This window comes from Larimichthys crocea, chromosome XV, assembly GCF_000972845.2.
Source record: "Larimichthys crocea isolate SSNF chromosome XV, L_crocea_2.0, whole genome shotgun sequence".
NCBI classification, from domain to species: Eukaryota; Metazoa; Chordata; class Actinopteri; family Sciaenidae; genus Larimichthys; species Larimichthys crocea.
In genome coordinates this window covers 21,519,394-21,541,900 of record NC_040025.1, presented here as the reverse complement: position 1 = coordinate 21,541,900, position 22,507 = coordinate 21,519,394, and the positions used below count along the sequence as shown (strand labels likewise).

At 44.4% G+C, this 22,507-nt stretch overlaps 1 protein-coding gene across 3 annotated transcripts in view; it reads right to left on the bottom strand.

Moving 5' to 3' along the window:
• zbtb46 (zinc finger and BTB domain containing 46) overlaps positions 1-22,507 on the bottom strand; it is a 59,441-nt gene that overhangs the window by 9,209 nt on the left and 27,725 nt on the right. For 2 of the 3 annotated variants that reach the window (XM_019256484.2, XM_019256485.2), the window contains exons 4-6: positions 6,559-6,840; positions 1,510-1,850; positions 81-123 (exon numbers count right to left, since the gene is read on the bottom strand). In XM_019256484.2, the coding sequence (XP_019112029.1) occupies positions 81-123; positions 1,510-1,850; positions 6,559-6,840 (666 nt within the window). The remainder of the gene's footprint in view (positions 1-80; positions 124-1,509; positions 1,851-6,558; positions 6,841-22,507) is intronic. The other variant, XM_010751575.3, reaches the window with a different exon arrangement.

Sequence of the window (22,507 nt, the reverse complement as noted above, 5' to 3'; positions counted from 1 at the left end):
AAATACAGTAGATAAGGTACAAACGGTACTTTCTATTTAAAGTTATCTAAACAAACAAACTTTTAAAGCCCAAACCTTACCTGCGTTGTATCCCTTAGTGTCTTCTTTGTCTTTTATGCCCCCCTGTAAGCACAAAACATCCAGTTATGTCACACAAACACACGTTTAAACGGTCTGTATGGATTGTTGGGCATGCAGGAGGCAGGCAGGTGAGACAAGCTGTGAAGACAACCTTTTGGTGACACACGTGAGAAACAAAGAGAAACAGAGACATGAAAACATAAAAGTAAGAAAAAAAGACGAGAAACGACAGATCAGAATGATTTGAAGACACAGATAAATTGTTAAAGATCAGCAAGCAAACACAGAAAAAGTCTTGTTAATAGCTGTCAGTTCCCCTGATGCTAGAGCTGTCCTATGAGACACAGAATGAGCAGTTAGGTTGATCTACAGTATTTATAATATGGTGCACCTGTCCCTTCTCTTTGTTTCCTGCATGTACACCCCATCTAAACTCTATCTTTCCTCCATCTACTCCACGCTCCTGCCATTCCTTCACCCCCACTCATTTCCTCAGCCCTTACACTCCACCTCCTCCTCCTCCTCCTCCTCCTCCTCCTCTCTAAGAACAGAACACCATGCACTGGGCAAACAGATGGCTTGTCCGTAGAGATAGGGAGGCTTGTTGGGAGGCAGGTCCACTGAAATCAAATGCTGCTCCTAAATGCTCACCAGCATACACACTCAGACTGGCACGAAACTCACATCCACACATGCTCATACTGCCGCTCTCACACACACGCCCACACTGACACACACACACACACACACACACACACACACACACACACACACGCCGAACAGAGCAAACAATTTCCTGGGCTGCGAGAGCAAACCTCTCATTGTCTACTTGTATTGATTCTACTCAGTCTCATCTCACTACCTCGCCCGTTATCTGCCATCTCTAAGCACACGCTGCCATTGTGACTAGATGTGTCATCTCTAACGTAACCACTACAAACTACATTACAGCTAATGCTGAGCAAAGACTCCTGGCTTGAATGAATTCGGGTCTAGCTATATTAAAAAAGATTATATAAAAAAGGGGGGGCAAGAGTGAAGAATCTGAAAGGGAGAGAGAGCAGAGAGAGTACACAGGAAAAAAAAGACAAACACAAGAAAAATGCATTTTTTTCACCTCTGGCGTATAAAGAAGTTCACACGGAATGAGATACAGAGAAGGGTTGAGAGACATTCCAATGATGACTAATAACCCCATTAACCTCCACTTGTCCTCATAAAAACCCATAGCCCCACCCTCCCACCATGACACAGGTCACTCTCTATTCTCCATCATCTCAACCCTCCTCAGTATGTTTGCAGAAACAGGGTGAAGCTGCCCCCTGGATGCTTCTCTCCACTCTCTCTTACAAACTTTTACCTGACTGGAGGAGCGGTACCCAGAGAACAGCCTCCACCCTGGAGATGAGCCAGGCTCTGTGCGCTTACCTCAGGCAGGGTGGAGGGCTCCGAACCCTCAGGGGCCTCTTCCACTTCCATGTCCAACCCTTCTGAGCGTAGCGGCGGTGCCCCAGCCCGCAGACCGGGGGACTCCAGGGGCCGAGGCTCAGAGGGGTGCAGTGGTGTGGGTGGAGTGGGTGGGCAGTATGCTGATGTTGATGATGGCGAGAGTGGTGGTGTTGATGGTGGAAGATGAGGAGGAAGAAGAGGAAGAGGAGGAGGAGGAGGTTGAGGAGGAGGAGGAGAAGAGCCAGCCCCCTGTTTGTTATGAATAGTGGCCCCCATGGCCCCTGGCCGGAGCGTGCTGCAGTAGTTGTTGGAGCGGAGCCCTGAGGAGCACAGGAAACGAGTCTCACCCACCCACTCACGTACAACTGCAACTCTGCTAGCAGCTGGCCACCAGAACACAACGGGAGAGAGTGGGCAGGGGGGCACACAGAGGCTGCCAGTGCTACACTATCAAACACTATGGAGAGGGGGAGGAAGAAAAACTCTGAAGTTTCACTTTCCACCAGCCGAGGGGAAAGGGTTAGGGCTTCTCTTCTCTCTTTCTCTCTCTTTTTCTTCCGCTCCTCTGCTCTCCTTCTCCTTCCACCCACATGCGTGCGCAGAGGATGGCAGCGTGTGTGTTTTGTGAGAGAGTGTGCATGTGCTGTGTGAGCGAGTAAAATGCATATAAGGAGAGGGCTTGAGGATCCTCTGTAGCGTGGAGGGAGATTGTTTTGGAGAGGAGCCATCTTGCAGCTCCAGTGAAGACTTTTTGTACGTGCAGGGTAAAGGACGACTACATCCAGCATGTAAGATGTTTACCAGCAACAAGTTACGGCACACTGGATAAAGAATTTCAATTCACTCTCCATAAGTATCTGCACAGAAGCTTTTTTTTTCTGCTACATTAATATCACCATTAGCTGATGCTGAGAGCGTCTTACAGTGCATATGGATCAAAGTATAATGTGCAGGTTATTCTGAATAGTGTGTGTGCGTATACGAGTATGTGCGAGTGTGGGCAGTGTTTTGGGGAATGTCTCCAGAGTTATGCAGTGGGTTAGCCATTCATTGCCCTCCTCTGCACAACGGACAGAATCACACAACCATGAGGCTCAACCGTGGATGGATTCCTGGAATGTTAAACTACCGCGCCCGACACTCCCCACTCCCACTTACTGAGAACACACACAAATACTTCACTCCCCATCTCCTCTCCCCCCGCAGTGACGGGAGGAACAACATTAAGAGGGAAATGGAGACAGAGAGTAAAGGGATGAGCTACAGGTGAGAGGGAGCAGCTCATTAACTAAGTGTGTTCTGGCAGTGGACGTACACTTCTTCGGAAAGGACTATCATGGGATAATTATGTCGACTGGGTTTAACAGTTTTGCTTCAAGTCTCTTGGAGAATTCCAACATACGACTGTAATTTTTTGCAATCTTGTCTCACAGAGTTTAACATTGCAGTTGTGTCTAACAAGCTCTAAAGAATACAAATAACAGCAGGCTGTCTCACTGCTCAGCAACAAGAACAATAGAAAAAAAACATTAAGATTGAGTAACTGAATTACTTAGAGGAACTAAAATACAACCTGTGTCCTCTCCTCTACTTACGATCAGAATGGGGTCAAGACCTTTTAGGTCTGTCTAGGCTTTAGGAATGTGATTACTGTAATGTGACTGACCAATTGCCAATAGCTAATCAACTTATACTTGGTAAGCCTGTAAGGAGGAAATGGCCAGATAGGATTGTAGTTCTCCATGACTCCATGGAGAAAATACCCTGTTAATAATAACCTCTGAACAGTTTGACTCTTTTTATTGTTCCAAAAATATGACATGGTAAGAGATGACTGGAAAAGTTCCAGCAATTCCAAAAAAGTTTATAGAGTGGATTAGGTGACCTTCAATAGAAAAATCACACCAGATTGAAAGCTGTTACCATCTCCTGTACATGTCTGTATAACTTCCCTTACTGCTCTTCCTTTCCTATTGCATTTACAAAAGGGAGGCAAGGAGGGAGCCATATGGGATCCAAATTTAAAATCTGAAACGTCTTGTGCCCAATTGGAATAAATAATGTGTGTCACAATCATAAACAAAAACCATAAAACCTCTGGAGAGTAGCTACAGTAGCCACTGGGAGCTACAGTACAGGATGAGTCAATTTTCAAAAGTAGATGTGAAGTGATGAGAGCAGGCGCTGGAGAGAAAAGTTCAATAATGTCAGTATGATCTCTATAGTTAATTGGATGTTCTTTACAGACGGTACGCGGTGGCAGTGTGGACAGGTGTGTAGGGATGGTCCGGCAAAATCCGCTGTCTGGCATTGATCGTCTGACGCACAGGGGTAGCCGGGCCAAATCCAATGATTTTAATTGGATTCAGGAGGCTGATTGACATACAGACAGGTTATACTGTATTTTGGCATTCCACATGCTAGAAAGGATGTAGTCATGTGACCCATGGGAGGATAGCAAAGAAGAGAGGAACGGCACAAACTGTGTCAGCAAGGTCGCGGTCGGATCAGTTTAAATTGCTAAACGTAAAGAGGTATTCATTGGTTTAACTTGAACATTGATTCTCAGTTTGGGATGATTTTGGATGTATGAATCTTTAGTAGCAATATGTTTTATTAAACAGTCAATTATACAGAAAAGAGAGAACAAGAGAGAGAGGAAGAGGAAGGGAAGGAGGGGGAGACAGAAGCTTTAAGTCAAGGCCTTTTGCTGATACTCAGTGGTCTCTCTTGAAATAGGCCAGGTGACCTCGCACTACCTTCTCTCTGCCTAGATCAATACTTTCCCAGGATTTTAAACCATCATACTTTGATGCTCCACAGCTGAAGTAAAAGAGGGGGGAAAGAGACAGGAGTGAGACAAATAAGGAGGAGCTGCAGGAACCGGCCAGAAGGGGAGGGAGTGAGGGAGACTGTGAGGGATGAGTGTTAAGGAGGGGTGAAGGAGAAATAGATGTAGGGAAGGAGGGAGGGATGGATGGCGTGAGGGGGAGTACAGGAGGGAAAAAAGGACAGGAAGGATGTTAAGCAGGGGTGAAGGAGAAGCTGGGAGGAGAACAGGAGGAGGGGGGAAATAGGGCTGAATGGAGAGAGTGAGGGAGGAAGGGAGCAGCGATCTGTCAAACCATGCAGACTTATCCTCCGCCCAGTAATCTGAGGTACAGTGTTTGTTTATTTTCTGTCCTCATTTAGACACAGGGACAGACCCTGGGAGGGAGGGGAGGTTGTTGGCCATCTCGACAAGCCCATTTCCCCAACCCCTATTGTGTAGGGAATTCAAAATAGAGTTAGGCTAACCAAAAACCACCTCTTTGGTGACAACTGAAATACAGCTATAAGACTCATTCAATGTGCTTTTTTTTCTATGCATGGAGAAAATGATTAACATTCTCTGAATTCTCAAAATGTCCTATTCATATAGTGATGGCTGGGAGTATCTGTATGTGAGTGTGTATTAAAAAGCCTCTTCTTCTCTTTTTCTGGAGCTTGTAAGGCTGTCTATCTGTGCTGTGACAGCATCTGATTCTCCTCTTTAAGCCAACAGAAACATCTCAATCCCACACACTTAACACTTGCACAAAAGGGGTGATGTGACGTGCGTTTTCAAGCGCGAATGTGCAACTGCAAATGTGTGTTTTGGCTCTATTCAGTCTTGCCCCTGTCTTTTATTTTGTAGGTGAGTGGGGCTCAACTCAAAAGGCACGACTATGCTCGGAGTTGTACCCTTCCTTTGCTTTTCTTCCGCTCACAAAGACAGGCAGAACTCGGGACAAAAGATCCAATTACTAGCCAGTAAAAGCAAAGAAACACAAACACACAACTTACGCACACACACACCAATGTGCCCACGCGGACATGGACTCAAGCAAGTATACACTCATGCTGGCACACACACAGAGACACACACATGTAGACACAATGACAGTTTAACACCCTCACTGAAGGCAAAAAAAAAACAACTGACTGAACAGAGGAGAAATCTCTTGTTATCGTGGGCAAACTAAACACAAGTAAGAATGTTTAATATTGATATGATCAGAAAATGGTTTATTCGAAAGGAAGTAAGAGGCTTTAAGTGGAAACAAGTCAATTTATCTTTATGTCGGGAGATATTCAGACACTCAAGAGTTTCGCAGTATTCTGTGGTATGAAAATTTAACTGTTTGTTGTACATTTTAAAATCAGACTAAAATTCAAGTTTATGTCAAGTAATATTATTGTACAATAACAATAATAATAAAAACATATAATAATAATAATAATAATAATAATAATAATAATAATAATAATAATAAATCAAATGATTTAGTTGCTATTAATAATAATAGCAACCCTAGAGGGCTTAAGACACACAAGCATATTCACATTATTTATTTCAGCACGACTTCAACTACTTATTTTGAAGGTGGCTTTGCAACAGGATGTGGAGGTTTGTGTTGTTGTCAAGTAGAGCAAATTGCTTCCTTATTATATTGGTACTGAAATACAGTAAAAATATAATAATAAGGAAATATCTGAATAGTTGCTGCAGTTCTGTTGTGTTGTTTTGCTGCTGTGAAATACAACCGTAGACACACTGACGTGCACAAAGTAACTGTCACATAAAACCAAACAAAGTGAAAAGCGATCCCAGCAAAATGTTCTCTCACTGAGTCACCGCTGACTAGTCATCACTGGCATTGCCACACAAACCCTTTCCGTACTCAAGTAGCACCACACACACACACACACACACACACACACACACACACACACACACACACACACGTGCATTCAGAGTTATCCAAATACAGGTGCTGATAAGGGAAAATACTCTGCAGAGGAAGAGGGATACTCATGTTAAAAGCGGTCAAGCCCGTATGTTTTATGTCTCACAGGTGACCACATGAGCAGGTACTCTAAAATACACTAGTATGATTAAAGCAGTCTGTGTATACCTGAGTTGCAAATCATAATGAGGTGTGTGGCTGGCTTTGTGTGTGTGTGTAACAATCAGTGTGAGTGCAGTGTTAGTAAATAGTGACTTACAAGACAGGGAGTGTCCTCCTTTGGGCAGGTACTCGTACAGCAAGGGGTTATCATCTCCCATCATCTCAGCCCGCAGTGACAGCAGGCTGTTCTTACTCATCAGCGCCGCCTTCAGATTGGCTACGGATGAGATCGTTCCGCCTCCGGTTCCTCCCCCGGCTTCTTCAGATTCATTGGGACCCAGGTAGCTGGGCTCTGTGGTTAGACCTTCTTCCTGTTTGAGGAAGAAGTCGAGGCGTTCGCCACGGCTGTCTGAGCTGTTGGGTTCGGTCACGTCTGCCCCTGAATAAAGATGACAACGGAGGGTGGGTTAGACTTTTCTGTCCCTTTGCAGCCACCCTTGACTGACTTTAAAATGTTTTTTTGAAACAACACAAACGAAAGCAGGAAAATTCAAGTAGGTGGCGGCCCTTAAAACATTTCACATAGCACTGTTTTAACATAATTTCAGAGATTACATGCTTCTCTTAAAGCTGAAAATCCTGACGCTCTTGAATTTGGGAAGGGGATAAAAGGTGATGGCAGTCAAAAAAAAACAAAAAAAAACACAACATTGTATTTGAGTAGTTGTTCTGTCAATTAAAAGATTTTACCCGACAGTGCAGCAGCTTGAGTCAAAATGTAAAAAAAACACACAAAAAAAACACCATATTAAAGCAATTCTCTCCTCTCAGCCGAGTCATCGCTTACACCCAGTGTTTTCAGTAGCAACACGTCACTGCTCTGAATCATCTCTCTCTCCTCAACTCCCTAACATACCTCATCATCACCAGTCAACAAAAATACAGGGAGATCATAGGGAGACAGTAAGAGAGAGAAAGGCAGACACAGACGTGGTCTGCGTGTGTGTGTGTGTGTGTGTGTGTGTGTGCGCGCGTTATGTCTGCGTGAGTGTGTTTAGCCGTCAGTGTCGTTGAAAGCAGAGTGTGTAGAGAAGCTGTCAGCAGTAGACATGTCGCTGGAGGTTCCACTGTAGATCTACAAGACTGTCAGACCACACTGCTGACGACAGCTCCGCTCAACATAGACACATAAGCACACACACACTCGCAAATACGGACACAAAAAACACTTTCATTGCCTCCTAATTGACATTTAACTGATGACAGGATGCTTTCTCTAACAAAGACTTAGACAAAAATACACACCACGCACATCACAGGCTTAGAGACTTTGAAAGAATGGCTTGTCTACACCTAAAACAAACACACGTAGACTTCTGAGTGCTAAGGCAGACTTGTGAGTTGCCTTAAAAGGGGGTGTGTGTGCATAATTATGTGTGATTGTTCTGGACAGAAACCTTCTGACATCCTAATATATAAGTCTATGGTTCCACGAAGCCTATGCAGTGACAGCTGAAATCACACTTAAAAGCTAATGGGGAATAAACAAAGTGAAGACTAGAAACAGGGGTGACGAAGGGGCGCGGAGAATAGGAATAGGGTAGAAAAGCAAAGGAGAAAGAAAGAGTGGAAACAAACAATGGTAAGTAAGAGAACAAAAACAAGCTTGTTGTCCATTTTAACTACAGTCAGGTAGTGCTAAGTGTTTCCTGTGCAGTCCAGCGTTCATCTGCTGCAGGGGGAGTCAAGGTGACAGAGACAGTAGTTTGCCTCCACGTCTGGAATACCGATGGGTATGCAGCCTCTTCACAGCCTACTGGGTCAATGTTGACCACTCTGTCTCACACACACACACACACGCAAACCCTGTCAGTCATTTTTCATGTCGGTATAGATAAATGATCACAGATCAGATGGATGGATACACCCTCTGTATGCACGGTTGCACATACACACGTAGATCTGAAAGGTGTAGAGATACGAGTGAGATATTGAGGACGGTGGGGGGAAGGAGATGGCGTGCGACAGATAAGAGTGACATACATACGAAGTGATCACTGGCCATCAAACTACTAGCAGACGCAGAGGAAGGAATAAAAGGACGAGATAAAGTAGGAGGAATGAAGAAAGGAGAGAGGAGGCACGGACAGAAAGAGAGAGAGAGAGAGAGAAGGCAGGGGAGTGTAAAAAGCGGGGGTGTTGTGTTGTGGAGGAAGATGCACACAAAACACACACGCATGCATCCACGCACACCCCCGCCCCACCCACACACATGCACAAACACACACACACACACACACACACACACACACACACACACACACACACACACACACACACACACACACACACACAAAGTTAATTAAGGAGGGGGTGTAGGGGTTGGCGCAAGGGGCATGAGGTGCAAGAATTCATTAGAGCTCTGCCCCCTCCTTCAGTGGGCAGCCCAGCAGCCACAGAAGTCAATCAATAACATAGATCTGCTGTGGGCCAACAACAAACACACACACATGCACAAAGACACACACACACACACACGTACACGTAGCGTACGGAGAAAGGAAAGGCAGACAAATGGAGGCAGAGGAGGCGAAGGGGAGAGAAAGAAAAGAGGGTCACCTCTGACCCCCATCTCCCTCCACTCATCTGTTCATTGGACGAGTGAATGACCCCTGACCACTTTTCCCAGCATCCCCTGGACACGTGCATCTACAGATGGAACATGTCCGCCCTCCTTGCAGTCATACAGTAACAATGCTTCAGTCATACGCTGCAGATTAAATGGCAGAGTTACGGAAAAGTGGTTGCTTCGCGATTCACCCCGCTCACAACCGTTGAAATTCTGAAAATGTGTGAAATTAATATCTGTGTTTTACACATTAGCGAAGGACTGCTGACAGTCGTGAAACGTACAGTATCCTGCTTTCTGAGGATTAAGCGTGAGATATTAAAAATTAGTATTCAGCTGACCACAAACAGGCTTTTGCGCCAAATAATCGGAATATACTACATAATCCTCCTTCACTTATGTAAGCTTTATCAGGCCCTGCATAGCCGGTGTGTTACTTAAATCTTATCCTGTTCTGACAGATAAAATCATTTACCACACCAAAAACAGTCACACCTAATCCCATGCACGCAGCTTATGGATTTCATCATACGTGTGCCGGGTTTTGCCGAGGATTTGTAGACACACATATTGTGGTGTCTTTCAAAGGCAATGGGTTTATCTGGAGTGTTAGAGACACTGTGGTTACATCATTCCTTTGTGTACATATGCTGGGTGCCAACCTACTGGTTGTCATGAGACAACCTATGAATTTCAATGGCATGGGATTGAACTGCATGGTCAGATACAAAAAAAACAAAAAAAAAACAATAGCATTTTCTTCATCTTTTTTTTTCTTTTCTCCCCTCTCCTTTCTTTTGCCTTTACAGTGCAGCGGCCTCTGTACAGTGAAGAGAATTTTCATTTTCCCCTTCATAAAAGAGTCCGAATAATTTGGATTTCTGCTTTCTGAAGAGATCCTCCGTTTAATTTGGTTGCCATGGTAGCCGGGCACCCTTGGCTTCAACATTTATGCTAAATAAAACCCCCTTTTAAAAGGAGAGACAAATATGTGGAAATGGTGGTTCTCTTTGTTCGTATGCGTGTGTGTGTTTGTGTGTGTGTGTGTGTGTGTGCACACGCGTGAGCGGTGCTGCGAGCTATGTGGGGGCTTGAGTGGGAAAAAGCAAAGGCGGAATAAGACTTGCCTTGGAATAAAAGATGTGCGTGTTGAACTATACTTCAAATGCGTTGTGAGGGATACTGCATTTATCATCCATTGAGAGAGTTAGAGCTAATGGATAGAAGATACGGTTTTATGTGCTGTGGTTGGAGGCTGCACTGTATATCTGAGTGAAGTGTGTGTTTCACGAGGGGAGTTGTGTTATTAGAGAGCGCACTTTGACGCAGTAAAGAGGAGGAGAAAGAAGGCCTGAAAAGGGAGGGAAGGGTCAGCTGACCCGGTTTGACCTCTGATCTTCTGTTCTGATTGTGCTCAAGGAGTGTGTCCGTTTGTGTATGTGTGCGTGTGTGTGTCTCAACAAATGCCTCCTTCCTTTCTAAATGAAGCCAAACACTGTTGTGTGAGGGAGTTTCCATTTCTAAAAAAAAAAATACAGTTTTTAAAAAAATAAATAAATAGAGGGATAAACATGATACACACACACTCTACTTGCGTACACACACATGACCTGGCTGTTGATGGACACACTCCTTTAACACCTCTAGTCTCTCACACACACACATACACACACACACACACCTTCAAATCAACAGAGACAGTAGCCAAACACAATGGAGAGAAAAAGTCCAGGGTGGTTAAGCAACGAGTTACTGAGGCTTGTCGACCACAAGAGAGCTGTCAGAGAAGAAAGTAGGGCTTGTGTGCATGTTTGAGTATGGGAGTGCAAACAAAAGAGAAAGACTCTCTCACTGTGTATCTTTGTGTGTGTGTGTGTGTGTGACAGAGAAAGACACAGAAAGAAGCCTTGCCCCAAGTCAGCCTGGTTAATGGCTCGGCCAGCCCGGGGTTGAAAAGGACAAGGCATTACAAGAGCCGTGCTGTCACAAGACTGTCTACGCAACATTACAGCGACATGCTTCCAAAATGAATAAACGCAAGTCCCTCATTCACCTTTTTTTCTTTCCCAAGCAGTTCCTCGCACTGTACATGTGATTAGTGTGTGTTTGTCCTCGAGTGGACAAAGAGGGGAGGGAAGGTGGAACTTGCTTCCTCAGCATGCCAGAGTTTGAGAGGGTAAAAAAGTAATTTCAGCCGAGAAGGGGGAGTGAGGCACTAAAACAGCTCAAGAATTCAGAGGCAATTTAAAAAGCAGTGTGGGAGAGGGGAATGAAAAAAATGCTGGGTTAAAAAGGAGGGAGGATGGAAAGTAAAAGAGGTTGTTATTCTCTCTCTCTCTTTCTGTCTTCTTCTTTCTCACTTGCTTTCTTGCTCTCTCTCTCTCTTTCTCTCTTTCTCTCTCTCTCTCACTCTCTCATTCTCTGTTGTTTTTAGGGACTAGCCGGGCCACAACCTCCAGGAGAGATAGGGAAGGGTGGGTGGTGGTGGTGGGGTGTGTGTGGATAGGGAGGGCAAGCATAAATCAAGCAGAGCCTGAAGGCTTTAGAGGAGGGAGGGACAGTGGGAAGAGAGTGGTAAAAGACAGGGAAGAGAGAGAGAGAGAAAAAGAGAGATGATGGTGCTGGTGGTGATGGTGGTACTGCTGGGGGCTCGGAGAAAAAGAGAGTGTGGGTGGAGGGGAGGAGAGGAGAGAAGAGAAGAGGAGCACAGCGATTGCAAGAGTGGTGGGGTGAGAGGTGGACGGTGGGGTGATGGAGTGTGGGTGGGTGGGTGAGTGAAGGGGGGAGTGAGGAGAGGTGAGGGGGAGGTTACAGAGGCTGTGGAAGGGAGGGTGGCTGGTGGGGGTGAGCAAGTGAGTGTGTGTACGAGTGCGTCTACAGTAAGCCAGCTAAATTTGAAAATGCATGTTTTTCTCTCGTTTTGGCCCACTGTCAACACTACGCCGTTGTTTTTGACACCCCAAAACGAAGCTTTTCCGAAAACAGTCTCAGAACAGTGGTTGTGTTCTTGTCCAGAAATGTTGCACGTCCTAAAGATGCAATTAAACACATGAGCAGTGAGGGCATTATCATCAGGATGTGAAGCCCTGTTGTTGCCACTGTCGTGTTTTTTCTACTATCATCTCATTAACAATATAAACCTGTCGCCACTTTTCTTCACGTTTACATTCTGCAAAACTGGAAGACACTGCAGTGGCTGATTTGGCTCTCATCTGCTGCCTGGTGGATATAATGTTGGACTCTTTAAAGCCCTGGTCACACAGAATATGGCCATGCAGTCTGTAGCTGGCAACTTAACTGCTAACACACTAGCTCGCCAATCAATCAATTCTTTCTATGCTCTTTGTACAGTGCCATCTACTCCCTCTGGCATTTCCTTTTAAGAACTGTAGTTACCAAAGATTCAGTGTCTCCGAAGTAAAGGCAATGCCTTAAACACGCCTTCTTTCTCATACACCGCAGGGGGCTAATACACTGATTTCAAAAACAAGATCATACCAGACCTCACACTTGATTTAATAGCTCAGTAAACATTTTCCCAATGAGTTTATGGTCTCAGTTGCTAATTTCCAGTCTTCTTCAATACAGCATGATGTTTAATTTTTCATTTAATTTTAAATTATGGTCCCATTTAGATTAATATAGACAATGAAGCAAGGTCGTGTTTTGTTGTGATTGATAAGTCCCTGTTACGATGAGTTCTCAGGCAGATCCAATTAGAATAGAGGTGTAACAATGGCGGCGAAAAGATGGTGATAACCATAAAACCAAACTTCAGACCTCATAGCGGTATTCCACAATCCAGTGGATGAAACAGTGGGTTTACACTTACTACTACAGGAGTAAACTTCTTTCAGGGGAATTAGTGAGCTTGTTAGCTGTCAGTTGGCAAGTGGATATGCTTGGTCGCTAACATGAAAATAAGGGCACACACTATTCAAATGAGTGTTTGTAGAACTGACTCCTGTCTCACTGTCTGCAAACCAGTTCTCTGTTGTAGAACAGTTTACACAGAGGAGGTTACTTTATTCCTTTTTGTGATAACTCATTTGAAATGTCAATATCAACCAAAACGACATCTCAGCGCATCAGAGTTAAGTTCAGCTGGTTAACTTTGATGACCTGTGATTAAAATTGTTTTTTTTTAATGCTCATTCTGACAACAGAAACAGGAAAATATGTAAAAGAGGACAATTAATCCTGAGTAGTTCTGCTGTGTTAAAACACAGTGGGTGATCAAGGAGAGCAAGAGGTGACAGACCGCAGACTTAATGTGGCTATGTCTGCCCCACTGTTTACCAGATGTTGGCAGTGATACAAAGGAAACTTGATAAAGCTGTTCTTAAGTGTACTTTATCACTTAAGAACAGCTTTATCAAGTTTCCTAATATTTAAAGATCCAGTGTGAAGATGCCCATTGCAACCGCCTGAATACAGCTTACCTCAATCTCCCCTACTAAGCATGTAGGAGAACATATGGTGTCCGCAAAAACCTACAGAAAACACGAGCAGCCTATCAGGAGACAGTGATTCATCATAAGGTAACACAATGATTCATTCAGGTGATTATACACTATTTAAAAACACACTTGTGGATATTATATTCCATTTCTGCCGATAGAATTCCCTAAATCTTACACACTGGACTTTTAAGTGAATGGAGATCTGTACAAAGATACCATGAAAAAACGCGTTTCAAATATGGACTGCGTTTTCAAAATTAGCCGCCTTGGTGTGGACGTAGTCTGAGTGAGCGAGTGAGTGAATGAGTGAAGGAAGGGAGGGAAAGAGGGAGCGGTGAGTGCGTGGGGGATGGAGGATTGCAGGGCTCAAGGTAATCTGGGGAGTTAATGCAGCTTAGAGGGACTGAGAGGAGTGGGAGGGAGGTAGAGAGAGAGAGAGAGAGAGAGAGAGGAAGAGAGAGAGCGGGAGTGATGGCAGAGGAGAGAGAATATAAAAATAATAGGGTCAGCAGGGAAAGAGAGGGAGAGAGGAATAAATGAAGATGTATCAGAAACAAAAGCCGAAGCAACTGAGGGGGGGAGAATAAGAGAAAAAGAGAGAGAGATAGGGAGAGAGAGAGAGAGAGAGAGAGAGTACAGGGAGTGTAAAAGCTGGCGAGATAGGAGAGTGGAGGGGGAGAGAAAGAGAGAGCCGAGTGAGTGTGTGAGATAAAGAGTGGGCTAATGAAAGGTAGGGTGAGGCTGAGCGAGTTGGCGGGTAGGAGGGAAGTCGACAGTGAGAGAGAAAGAGAGAGAGAGAGAGAGAGAGCGGGGGAGAGGTCTGCATGGGGAAAGAATGCTGGGTGGGGAAGGAAGGCAGACACGCAGGGCTTTGTGCTAAAAGCAAAGAGAGAGAGATGGAGAGATTGGGAGAGAGAGAGAGAGAGAGAGAGAGAGAGAGAGAGAGAGAGAGAGGTGTTGTCTTGGCTTGATGCACAGGGGAAGAACTGGTGAGCGGGCACGTGCCCAAAAGCCCTGTTCAGCCCGGCCCTGGGTCGTATTTGAAGGGTGAGGTGGGAGAGAGAAGTTGAGAGGATGGAAAGTGGAAGAGGAAAACGACAAAGACTCTGGGTGGGGATGTTGTCCAGAGCCTGTGGGTTATTGGTGTGTGGATTAACACACTCTCTGACTCTCCACACCGACCAGCCCAAAAGCTCGAGGCAACTAACTAGCTGTAATTACTTCTTTATTGTTCCCTGGAAATTAATTTAAGACGAGTTTAATAACCAAACAAAGTTGGCAAAATCAACATATTTTCAGCTGGACATTGTGGAGCCGATTACAAAACTATAAGTGAAAATAACTACCAAATGTTGATCTCTACAGTGAAACAGACACTAGTGGAGACAACATATCTCCATCTTAAGTCCAGATAATATAACAAAAGATGTGTCGTGTAAATTTTGTCATCCGCTCCCGTCTGCAAGAAATGTTTGACCACACGGATTGTGTGCTGACCGCATGTGTTAAACATGTCCCAGCACACAGAGAGCCAGTGTAGGATATTCAGACCAGTCATCCCTGTCTGTTTTTATATTCTCATCATTTTATTTTCTCAGAAATTGCCAGTGTCCTGCTGGTTAAGGCGCATTCCACATAACCACAATGTCCTGGTTTGATTCCAGTTGTTGCATGTTGTATCCCCCGCCCTCGCTCTCCCCTTGTTTCCTGTCTGCCACTATGTCTTTTATCAAATAACGGAAAAAATGCCAAAAGAAAAATAAATTCCCTTTTAGTATAATAATTTCATCCTGTTCCCAGGACAAATCAACTTGCTTCAAGAGTCATTAACATTAAATACTTGCATTGGCCCTAAGTGTGCAGACCCTTCTCCTTCATATTCTACATATATTATAAACCTGTTAGCACTGTGACAAAATAAGGCAGATCAGTGCATATCAAAGTATCAGAAAGAAGAACTACTACATTTGTTTCAAGAAAATGTCGTAACAAATTGATTTATATTGGAAATATGTTGGGAATATCAGAGTTGAATAAATGGGTTGGAACTATAATACGACAGCACTGGCAGACTAAAAGACAGATAACTGTGTATTAGATTACAGCATCAAGAAAGCTGTTGTGTGACAACAAAAGCTCCAATGACCTTGAATATTTTTGAGAATTGATTGTTAGACTTTTGTTAAGATGAACAGACAGGTCGCTCAAGAGCCAGCCCCATCAAGTGGCTGACTGACAAATGTACAAAAACCCAACACGTGAAGGCATACACTGCAATCATACACTAGTCACAACAGGCAAGATGAGAGCAGATGACCAGCACAAGAGGTTCTTCCACAAACAGCCAATGTCACTGTGCTCCGTCTACAGAGGGACACACCACAGAGCGGGGAGCGGGGGGTGTTTCGTGTTCTCTATAAAGCATTAGTGTGTTGTTGGGCTGCCCAGTGACCACAGAGTACGAGAGCTTTTGCCCCTCTCCCCTCTCTCTGCTCATCTCTCCCATCTTATAGCATTAAGACTGTGCTTGTATCCTTGGCAACCTGCCTCCAACAATGGAGAGAGCTCTGGCCTCAGCATGGGAGGAGTACGGTGCCATGGAGAGGAAAAGCAAGGGTGAGCGAGATAGAGGGAGATGGAAAACTGGCAGACACACTGGGCAAAAAGGGAGAGCGGAGGAACGGCTTGCAGTGTTTGTCGCGCACAGACACGGAGGTCAAAATGAGGTAACAGGCCGAGGGGTTAAATGGTGGAAGGAAGACAGACAGATGAGATGCGGATGAGGGAGCCAAACCTGCTGCTGAAGCTTAGTTTCAGTGGATCAGTGGAGATCTGCGTCACTCTTGAGCTGATAAAAGTTGGAGGAATCTAAGATCAAGGCAGGACGGATCTGGACGTTGAACCTCACATCACTCCAGGAGCCTCTCCGCATCCAAAGCCTGTGATGATGCCACCAAAATAGAAGACGACCTTGCTTGACGCAGCTCTAATTTCATAATCAGAGTTCTGGCACTGCAGCTGACACAGAGCTGATTGTGTGCACTAATCGCGTAAATTCCAGTTTGATTTTTATCAGTTCCTATTTCCATTTCCCTACTTGATTTAAACCTTTGTAAAATCACCTTAAGTGATTGATATGTTTCAGGACCTCGGGGCATTAAAACCCTTTCAAACACACTGAATATTAGATCAAGAGATGGAGATTTTGGAGCCAAATTTGTCTGCAAAACTAAAACTTACTAGGGAAACCACACTGTTCTGTAGGGGGAAATTCTGTGGGACAAGAGGCACATAATTGCCACAGTGTGCTTCCTCTATGACTATGATACAACTATATGAGGTAAGAATAGTGGGGAGGGGAAAACCAGAGCGAGGGGATGTATGCATATAGAGGACTGTGTTATCTTTTCTTCCCCCACTGCAGCTAAGCTGAACCATTGAGATTAATTGCTTATGATCAAATCAGTAGAAGCTGTGCAAATTAAAGAGCTGGCCCCACCCCTCCTTCCTCACCTCCACAGCATCTCCCACCCACCCATCCCTGAGTCAGAGCGAGTGGACAGTACGTGTGACGAGCCCCGGCATTTATTCAAGGCTACAAACGTGTCATTTCCTCTTTCCACGGAGAGGAACACAGAGCTCAGAGAGGGGTTTAAATGGAACAAGGGGTCGGTCATATAGTGCAGGCACGGACACACACACACACACTTAAAGTACACACAGACACGCACACACATAGAAAGTCAGTGCCCTAAGCTGAACTACTGATGTCTCACCCTGCCTCTCAAAACGGCTCCTCTCCCTGCATCTTTCCCCCTTTTCTGACTCTCCATTAGCGAGACGGGCAGCGTGAGACCACATGACCCCTTCCTAACCCCCGTTTACACACCCCTGGAAGGGAGGGATGAATAAGGATGAGGGAGGGAGGCAAGGAGAGAAAAGAGGAATAGGATATAAACAAGAGGGGAGGTAGAGAAGCATAAGAGGGAGAGATGGAGTAAAAGTTGAAAGTTGGAGCAATTAGCAAAAAACTGGAAAAAGGCTGAGAAAGATCAAACAAACCCCCCCACGGTGACACAGGGACAGATGAGCAGCAGAAATATCTGGTTATACAATAAGTGAATTACAACCTCCAATGTGGTTTCTGGTGTCCTTCTTGTATTGAATGACACATCTTCACTGAAATCATAAAAGACTCGTTTTGAACACGTATTTACTCGGCAATGAGGTGACATTATGTCAATGTAGTTTTCACTAATATAACACTTTACGACTCACGACTGGATGATTAGACGTGCTCTCTGCAGAGTGTTCAGGGGCAGAATAGAGAGGACGAAAAAATGGTAGATAGAGGAGGTATGTGTGAGTCAGAATGGAAGAGAGAGGTAGAGAGGCGTGTGATAAGTATGCAGTGACTTTAGGAGAAGGGGATAATTTGGGAGTGGAGGGGAAGACGGCTAGGCTGCTTCCTTAGTCGGACACAGGAATGTAGAGCGGGCGGATCCCTGTGTGTGTGTGTGTGTGTTTCAATGTGTATGTGTGTGTTTGTGCCAGACAGGAATCCCTAACCCCCACAGACTCCGGCTCCACTTATCAAGGCCTGAGCAGAGGGGTATGAAGGGGGAGAGGGTGGAGAGGGTTCTGGGTGTCCTGCGCTATCAAATCCACCTCTAACCCCCCATCGCTCCCTTTCTACTCTCCTGTACAACACACACACACATATACACACACACCCACACACACACACACACTCACACGCACACAGAAACACACACTAAACCTTGAAGCTGAACGTCTCTGAGGCCAGAGGAACTATGGGAAGGCCAAACAGTCTAACCACGAAAAGAAAAAAAAAATGCCAGGGTCACAGACAATTACACCATATACACATGCAAACACACACACAGACACAGACAGTGTCTCTCTACCTCTCTATCTATCTTACATGCTCCCACACTCCCAAACTCCCAAACCTTCATTTACTTTAACCAATGTAACCTTCAAGAAATATTCTCTCTTTGTCTGAATTCACACAAGGTCCCCCTAAAGTTTTTTTGTACTCAGGTCAGATGTTGTCTCAACTGGGGAGTTAATGTTAATAAAAATAAAAAAGACCTACGGATACCCCTGTTGCGGGAGGTCCCACCTGAAACAAGCCCATGAACCATTTTAGATTCAGAGATACCGAATTACGAGGAAGAGCGATGAGGGCAGAGGAAAGAGACAGAGAGAGTGGAAAGGAGATCAAATGCATCAGATGAAGTTATTCTTTGCATGCTGCTGCCGGCACATGAGGGTAGTAAGAGTTGCAAAGAGAGAGGTGGAGGACAGTGGAAACAATGGGTAGTACGGGCAGGCAGGTGATCTGGGGCAAAAGGGTTGAGAGAGAGGGGGGGGAGAGGGAGACGGAGGGAACAAAGGAGAGTTTGGCCTCTTTTTGTAAAACTAGGATCATGTCTAAAGACACAGATACAGAGAGCCACGGTCCTGATGTCAGTTCTTGGCTAGCTGCTATTCTACAAACTTCTATAACTCAATGTAAAATTTCATTTAGGGTTTCTTTTATCTGAAAAGGTGAAATGCATTCCTGCAGAGGAGCTACATATGTAGCTACTGGACTCACTGTGATTTTAACCTAACACAACAAATAGCATTCATACAGCTTTAATCACAACTGTTACTCCCTTATCCTTCCTTGTCCTTATATTCCCCCCTTTCTCTGATTTTGGGATATATATATAAAATAAAAAGCACTACTTAGCAGCAAAAACAACTTGAAAACTCAGCGCTGACATATTATCACCTTCAAATTGAAATTACCACAGTTAAATTGTTGCCTTTTTACCTGTATGTATATACATGAAGTCATGTTTAAGGCGTACGTCTAATATTCACTCTCTTTTAGCTCTGTTTTTTATCTCCACCCCTAACTTGTGACTATTATAGCTGCTAAATCCTCAACTATATTCACCAACTTGTTGCTAATTCTGTCAGACAGGGGAAACCAAAGCAATGAGCTCAAAGATGCTAAAAAAATATCCACAAAGCTAAAGGGGAACTGCAGAGTTAAGTGGCATTTCTGTGTGAGTTTGTCACAGTGTGTGACCCCATTTTCGTTACACACAGTTAACAGAACCTGGAAGTTCCAGTTTTATACAAGTAAAAAAAACAAAACAAAAAAAAAAACACCAGAAGCTCACAGATCCTGCTGATGATGAGGAAGTGTGATCCACAGCCCTGCCTTTATTTGAAGCCCATAGACTCAATGCGAAACCACACTCACATACTGTAATACTGTACTGTACTCAAGCGGCAACCATAGCTCCAGTGTACGAGATGAGTTAAAACAGAAGTGACAGTGTGAAATGACAGGATGGCAAGGAAGGTCCAAACAGACAGAGGGAAGGAGGGATAGAGAAGAGAAGGCGGGGACAAATAGTTGTGAAGGACAGACAGTGGCTTCCAGGACCATCTTCAACGCCTCTATAACTATCAAACCCGAAAGCCATAATTGTCCCCTGTGGTGATTTTGGCCTCTCCCTCCTAGTTTCTCATTGCTGTTGGCCAACTCTTCTGTATCTTTAACACTTTCTTTTTTTCCTCTTTTCAAAAGGAGGAGGGGCAGCTTTGTTACAAGAGAAGGAATGAGGGATGAAGGAGAAAGAGAGGTCTAAAGGAAGGAGGTGTGGAGGGGTGTGACGACGGAAAGGGGGAATGAAGGGAAGGAGGGAAAAGGAGAGAATGAATGTGTGTGAGGAAGGGAGACTTTGCCCTCCAGCGGGAACACTCCCACGATTGTGTGTACTGGAGTCTGTGTGTGCGTGCATACGTGTGTGTGTTTGTGTGCGAGCTGTGCCTCGGCCAAACCGACACACCCACAGGCTGTAGACCTCTATATCCTGTTCGGGTTGTCCGTTTGTCCAAACATCATGCACCCCCCCACCCTCCCTCTCCCCCCTCCTCCTCCTCCTCCTCCTCCTCCTCCTCTTCCTCGTCGCTCCCCTTCTCCAACTGGTCTGACGGGGGTAGAGGCCGCCGAGGGAGTGGGTACGGTAAATAGAACAAAGCCACCTTTCTAAAATAAACAGACCGGGAAAGAGGAACTTCAGGTTGACTGAAAATGAGAGAGAAAGACAGCCCAAATCCAGCCATGGGTTTACAATAAAGCACTTTCTTAAACTCTTCACAAAAGTTACAGTTTCTGCTTCTTCCTGTCAGTCAGTCTGCCAGCGTATATATCTGCCTCTCTCTCTCTCTCTCTCTCTCTCTCTCTCTCGCTCTCTCTCTCTCTCTATCTTTCACTCACACACACACACACACACACACACACACACACCCACACACACTTTACTAGTCTCAATATCCCGGCTGCTTGCGCTCGACTAACTCTTGGTGAATGCTGGGTACAGTGTGACACATAAGCCACAGTGAGCAGTGCTGCCAGGCTCACGGCTACAGGGCCCATTACTGGCTATCAGATCACTGGAGGAGAGAGGAGAGAGGCATCCTAGCTTCACATCAAATCACATCTCCATCTCATATCTCCAAAAGAGGAGCGTTGTCACGGATCTCTTATTGAAGAGGAGGAGGAGGAGGAGGAGGAGGAGGAGGAGACCTCGGTTGTATGTAGGGTTGTCTTTTTTGTTTTGGTTTTAAGATATTCCACGAAAAATACAGTGATTTACAAAAGAAACAGATCGGTCTAAAACAAATCTTCATGAGCTTTTAGACTCCAAGGCGCCCCAGAAGTTTTGATGTTTCCTGCCGCATGGGGACATAAATAAACAAAGTCGTGAAAACCTAAAATCAGACCATCTTGGCATGTCACCCCTATAAAGAAAGTGATTGTGTGTGTGATTGAGAGTGACTACTTGCAACTGCTTAGGACAACTCAGTCTTATATTGTGATCCCCTGTGGGAGGCTTACAACAAAGGGCTTTTGGTTTTTGTGAGGGAGAGGATCAAAGAAAAATCTTAAAAAACCTGAGAATCAGAATGTTTCTTCGATATCAAAGTAAGCTGTAAATCCATGTGCATGTTGCAAACAGGAACAGTTAATTCATCATACCTTTAATGATGCCAGTTTGCTATAATTTACAACAATATAGGTAAGAAATCAAGAGGGTTTAAATATGGCCCATAGATAAAAGCAACAGTATACTTCCTGTTTAGAGCTCAAAGCCCAAAGCATTCTGGGAACCAGAGTTCTGAAACTGCTTCAGTTGAAGTCAAAGAAATATAAAAGGAGTGACAGAATCCATATTATATTAACTTGTTCATGCGGCATTATTAATATTTGCTGACATTAGAGCAGAGGGGGATTTTTTTGGAGGAGCCCAGTTGTCTTCATTTCTAGGGCGGGATCACAGACTTTGAAAACTCCCTGCTTAGAATATGTTTCTAATAACAGAAATGCTCATTATTCACACACGTATTACTCCAGCTAAGTAACATTATGTTTGAATAGTTGACTTATAGAGTGTTTGTGAGTCAAATAGTCAAATAGTCTTTTATATATATATATATATATTAGATTTTTATAATATGTTTTTACCCCAAATCTGTTTTTGTTATTGGAAAATGTATTAAATGAATATATTATGGAATTATGGAAAAAAAAATGAATACAATTATTCTTTCCTTGCTATGAAAAAAAAGTGTGTTTTGGAAAGTGAAGCAGGGAGGCAGAGGAAAATGATCCAAAGACCCTCAGGTATCATCAAGATTGAACTGAGCATTAGAATAAATAACTCAGCTGAGTTATTGAGGACGTTGAGTGTGTTGTCACGCCTGAATCTATTGATGTCTGTGCGTGTGTGTGCAGATCTACGAGATCTACAAGTTAACCACAACCATTAATATATCTGTAGACATTTGGGGTATGTAATGGATTAAAGTGTGTGTGTGTGTTGATGTCTGAGGGCGGGGATTTAACTGTGGGGGTACTGCTGTGAATGTTCAACCACAGAAACCTCCTGACCCACCCACCTCTACATCGTGCCAACAGGACATCC